Consider the following 5,817-nt stretch of genomic DNA (forward strand, 5'->3'; position numbering starts at 1 on the left):
TTAAGAGCCCTCAACATCATGCGCCAGACTGTTTGTCTGTGTATTTCATATACATTTACAAGTAGGAGGGTATTTACAGCTACTGTATATTTCTGTCTGTTCACATCCCGTTCCTTTTTGCCCCTTTGCGCAATTGTCACAAACTGCTGTTACACCCAAAAACATTTTCTTAATCCTAGTTCTTAATAGTTCTGCATAATGATAATTTGTGTGTGTATGTATATACAATTGAAGTCACTTAATAGCCCCCTGTTTTTTCCCCAATTTCTGTTTAACAGAGAGAAGATTTTTTTCAACACTTTTCTAAACAATTGTTTTAATAACTAATTTTTCATAACTGTTTTCTTTTATCTTTGCCATGATGACAGTAAACAATATTTTACAAGATCTTTTTCAAAACACTTCTATACAGCTTAAAGTGACATTTGAAGGCTTAACTAGATTTATTAGGTTTATTAGGCAGGTTATGATAATCAGGAAAGTTATTGTAAAACGATGGTTTGTTTTGTAGACTATCAGGGAAAAAAATGCTTAAAGGGGCAACTAATTTTGACCATAAAACAGTTCATAAACAGTTTAAGACTTTCTCCAGAAGAAAAAAAAATATATTATCAGACATACTGTGAAAATTTCCTTGCTCTGTTAAACTTGGGAATTATTTTAAAAAGAAAAAAAAAAAAACATTTCAAAGGGGGGCTAATAATTCTGACTTCAATTGTATACATTCATGCACTGTAAGCAAAATCAGGCACTGCAGACTAAATAAAAATGCGTTTCAGTTCTGTGTAAAATAGTGCCATTGTTAATTGAATTTGCAGTGCATGACTGCCACCTAGATCAGATTCGGTGTAGCCTACTTAAAAAACAGTCCCAGCTCTTCCAGCCCATCTCAGTTACCCAAAATAATCTTAGTTTATTATACATGCAAGGGTAATTGAACAATACATTTTTTTTTCATTCTGTACTATCATTCATTAATGGTATTCAAAAGCATAAATAACCTCATAATTACATATAAATGTATGTAACTACATTACAGAACCACCTGTTCTATGGGGTGGGTGGGAGGTGGTGCTATGGCGCATGTCCATATGGCTAATAAATTCAGAAGCTGAAATGGTTTGTGGCTCATAAAAAGATTAATGGAGAGAGATGTGTATCACTCTAAACATCTGCCTGCATCTGTCCTTTATCTTTATTTCTGTCAATTCTGACTCCTGTCAAATCCAGGGACATTTCAAGTTGAACAGAATGTATAAGGATGGAGATTATATCATTGGAGGCTTGTTTGAGGTTCAGCACCTCAAAGTATTTCCAGAACTGAGTTTCCGAATGGAGCCAGAACAGCCAAAGTGTGAGGAGTAAGTGAACAAATTAAACAATAACAAATTATGTATACTGAAAAAAAAACATGTTTTTTTTTTTTATTTGATTGCATGTCAAATTTATTAAGTACTAAAATCAACTCCTACATAAATTAAATATTGTACAAACTGTACCATAATTCTCAAAGCTGTGATTTTGTTCTGTGTAGTTCCACTGATGTCATTTTGAAAATATTGTTTGCATTTTTACTCTTTATTATTTGTTTCATTCTATGCTTCAGATTCTACATGTCAAGCTTCCAGCAGGCACAGACCATGGTTTTTGCTATAGATGAGATCAATAAGAATCCAAACCTGTTGCCTAACATCACACTTGGTTACCATCTTTATGACAACTGTTTAAAGCTTGTGGTGGCATTTCGGGCTGCTACAACTCTTATTAGTGGGACGGAGGAAACGTTTTCAAACTTCAACTGCACTGGCCCACCCCCAGTGATTGCTATCGTTGGGGATCCTGGGTCCACTCATTCCATCGCAGTTTCTAGTGTACTAGGCCTGTTTCATGTCCCATTGGTAAGATGTGATAGTAATGACATTATGATAATAACACAGTTTTTATGCTACACTTACAATAATTATTTTTCCTATCTTGTTCCATGCAGATTAGCTACTATGCCACATGCTCATGTTTGAGTAACAGGAAAAAGTACCCCTCTTTCTTCAGAACAATCCCCAGTGATGCATTCCAGGTTCGGGCTATGGTTCAGATCTTAAAATATTTTGGATGGACCTGGGTTGGTGTTCTCTATAGTGATGATGACTATGGCATTTATGCTGCTCAGTCCTTCCAGCAGGAAATGCAGCGGTTCAAAGGCTGTGTGGCTTTTTCTGAAATAGTGCCCTATGATAATCATAGGGACATTCAACGCATAGTGGCAGTTATTAAGGCCTCTACAGCCAGAGTAGTCGTGGCTTTCTCAACTGATCTGTTACCCCTGATGGAAGAGCTGTTACAACAAAATGTGACAGGCAGGCAGTGGATTGCAAGTGAGGCATGGTCCACCTCCCCTGTCCTTCATCTTCCACGTTTTGTACCTCTCGTTAGGGGCACGCTTGGCATTGCTATCCATCGGGGAAAGATCAAAGGACTTCATGAATTTCTGCTACACATACAACCTGACAATGATCCAACAAATAACATGGTGAGAATTTTTTGGGAGAACATGTTTGGGTGCAGTTTTGAGAAAGGCAACGGGTATGGAGAAAAAATGTGTACAGCACAAGAGGATCTAAACATCACAGTTAATGAATACAATGATGTATCAGAGCTGAGAGCCTCTTATAATGTCTATAAGGCAGTTTATGCACTGGCACATGCACTTCATGATCTTATGCAGTGTGAGGAGGGGAGAGGACCATTCAGTGGGAACAGCTGTGCTGACATAACAAAACTGAAACCTTGGCAGGTTAGACCTGGAGCTTACTGCTCCAAAAATCTACATAAATTACGGAAAACTAATTTGGGGAAAAAAGACAAGCATATGTATGTAAAATATATTTGTTGATATTTGCAGATGGTTCCCTACCTGCAAAAAGTGAACTTCACTACAGGCTTTGGGGATCATGTGTCATTTGATGAGAATGGAGATGCTCTGGCCATTTATGATGTGATGAACTGGCACCCCAGCTCTGATGGGTTAATTGTTGTCCGCACAGTAGGTGTCGTAGATGAAGGGGCATCAGCAGGGAGGGTCCTCACTCTGGATGAGGATGCAATATATTGGAACTTTGAGACAAAAAAAGTAATAACCATTCGTATTTTAAGTTATCCTTTTTTTGTTGATATATACCCTAATGCTATACAAAGATACAGTGATAATAATTCAAATAAGAATAAATAGATGGAAAGGCCAGGTTTTGTCATTATGCAACAGAAATAATAATAAAGGTATAAACACATGATAATGTACCCTTCAGCCACCACGGTCTGTATGCAGTGAGAGCTGCCCTCCAGGAACCAGACGTGCCATGAGGAAGGGCCTTCCTGTCTGCTGTTTTGACTGCTTGCCATGTGCGGACGGGGAGATTTCTAATATGTCAGGTAAGGATCAATATGTATATATATATATATATATATATATATATATATATATATATGTATATACAGTTTAAGTCTGAATTATTTAACCCCCTGAATTATTAGCCACCGTTATTTTTTCCCCTATTTCTGTTTAACGTTGAGATTTTTTCAACACATTTCTAAACCTTGTTTTAATAACTCATTTTTGATAACTGATTTTTATTATATCTTTGACATGATGACAGTAAATAATATTTTACTAAATATTTTCAAGACAATTCTATACAGCTTAATGTGACATTTAAAGGCTTGACTAGGTTAATTAGGTTAACTAGGCAGGTTAGGGTAATTAGGCAAGTTATTTTATAACAATGGTTTATTCTCACAAAAAAAAAAATATATATCTTATATATAGCTTAAATATAGCTATATATATATATATATATATATATATATATATATATATGTGTGTGTGTGTGTGTGTGTGTGTGTGTTTGTGTGTGTGTGTGTGTGTGTGTGTGTGTGTATATATACATATATATATATATATATATATATATATATATATATATATACACACACACACACACACATATATATATATAGCTTAAAGAGGCTAATTTTGAATAATTTGCTTTTATCCTAGCCGAAATAAAACAAGACTTTTTCCAGAAGAAAAAAATATTATCAGACATACTTTGAAAATGTCTTTGTTAAACATCATTAGGGAAATACTTAAAAAGAAAAATAATTTTAAAGGGGCATAAATAATTCTGATTTTAACTGTATTTATATATATGTATATACATACTGTATACACACACACACATATATATATATTTATATATATATATATATATATATATATATATAGAGAGAGAGAGAGAGAGAGAGAGAGAGAGAGAGAAAGTGATTTTATGCTCTTTGCATGACTCTGCAAATGGTAAAGATTTGTTTGTTTTGTTTTCTTTTTTTAATAGATGCTACTGAATGCACATCATGTCCAAATGAATTCTGGTCTAGTCCAAAAAAGGATCAATGTGTCCCAAAAGAAGTAGAATTTCTATCCTATGAGGATCCCCTGGGCATCTCGTTGACCACTGCTTCACTGCTTGGCACCTGCTTTTGTGCTCTTGTGTTGGCCGTCTTTGCTCATCACCATAACACTCCTGTAGTACGTGCCAACAATTCAGAGCTCAGCTTTCTGCTGCTTTTGTCACTCAAACTGTGCTTTCTCTGTGTGCTGCTGTTTATTGGTAGGCCACAGTTATGGACATGTCAGTTAAGACATGCCATGTTTGGCATAAGTTTTGTCTTGTGTGTCTCTAGCATCCTTGTCAAGACCATGGTGGTAATAGCTGTGTTCAAGTCCTCTCGACCTGAGGGTAAAAGTGCTGTGAAATGGTTTGGAGCAGTTCAGCAAAGAGGTACCGTCTTGGTTCTCACTGCTGTCCAGATTGTTATATGTGTGGTCTGGCTCTCAACTGCCTCTCCAACACCCCATAAAAACATCCTGTATGTCAGATCTAAAATAGTATTTGAATGCTCTATTGGCTCAATGGCTGGCTTTGCCATTCTGTTGGGTTACATTGGCATCCTGGCAGCTGTAAGCTTCCTGTTAGCTTTTCTAGCAAGGAACCTCCCAGATAACTTTAATGAAGCCAAATTCATCACATTTAGTATGCTGATATTCAGTGCTGTGTGGATTGCATTTATTCCTGCATATGTGAGCTCTCCAGGTAAATATTCAGTCGCAGTGGAGATATTTGCCATTTTGGCTTCTAGTTTTGGACTACTGGTTGCCATATTTGTCCCAAAGTGCTACATCATAATCTTACATCCAGAGAGAAATACTAAAAAAGCCATCATGGGAAGAACAGCTGAAAAATAATAAATCAGTTAACATGCTGACATATTGTTTTCCATTTGTCATTTTACTTTTCACATTGTCATAATTGTAGTCTGTATAGATTTAATTTCAGTGACGTCCATCATTACTTTAAAATGATTCCATCTCATTATTATATTAGTTACTATACAATACATCCTTTGAAAGCTACTAAGGTGCCCTATGAAGAAAATATGTATAGAGTCATAGTTAAGTTTAGTACATGGAAATAGCCATACTGTGAGACTCAAAACACTATTGTTTAGTGTGGAAAATAGGCCAATCAAAACACAATACAGACTCTTGTATTTATCATGGAGATATTTATTAGCACACCTCAACATTTGCATAAATGTAGGTCCTGTTCTACACTAAAGGGTCACCAAACTTGTTCCTGGAGGGGTGGTGTCCTGCAGATTTTAGCTCCAACCGTAATCAAATACATCTGAGCGAGCTAATCTTACAAGATATATTTCAAACTTCCAGGCAGGTATGTTGCGGTAAACTGAAACTAATCTCTGAAG

General features: G+C 35.9%; 1 protein-coding gene across 1 annotated transcript; it reads left to right on the forward strand.

The window, feature by feature from the left end:
* The first annotated feature begins 1,152 nt into the window (after positions 1 to 1,152).
* olfcq3 (olfactory receptor C family, q3) lies at positions 1,153 to 5,296 on the forward strand. The gene is made up of 6 exons (NM_001082889.1): positions 1,153 to 1,361; positions 1,607 to 1,898; positions 1,988 to 2,791; positions 2,900 to 3,127; positions 3,303 to 3,426; positions 4,386 to 5,296. Exons 1-6 carry the CDS (start codon positions 1,153 to 1,155, stop codon positions 5,294 to 5,296), a joined length of 2,568 nt encoding a protein of 855 aa, NP_001076358.1.
* The last annotated feature ends 521 nt before the right edge of the window (positions 5,297 to 5,817 follow it).

The sequence above is a fragment of the Danio rerio genome, chromosome 18 (genome assembly GCF_049306965.1).
Source record: "Danio rerio strain Tuebingen ecotype United States chromosome 18, GRCz12tu, whole genome shotgun sequence".
In the NCBI taxonomy this organism is placed as follows: Eukaryota; Metazoa; Chordata; class Actinopteri; order Cypriniformes; family Danionidae; genus Danio; species Danio rerio.

What these genes read in the sequence shown, in the direction of transcription:
- olfcq3 (NM_001082889.1), top strand. Translation starts at nt 1,153, where the DNA reads ATGTGTATCACTCTAAACATCTGCCTGCATCTGTCCTTTATCTTTATT. An exon ending in GGAACTTTGAGACAAAAAAA is followed by an intron (nt 3,128 to 3,302) that starts GTAATAACCATT and finishes TGTACCCTTCAG; the next exon opens with CCACCACGGTCTGTATGCAG. An exon ending in GGAGATTTCTAATATGTCAG is followed by an intron (nt 3,427 to 4,385) that starts GTAAGGATCAAT and finishes TTTTTTTAATAG; the next exon opens with ATGCTACTGAATGCACATCA.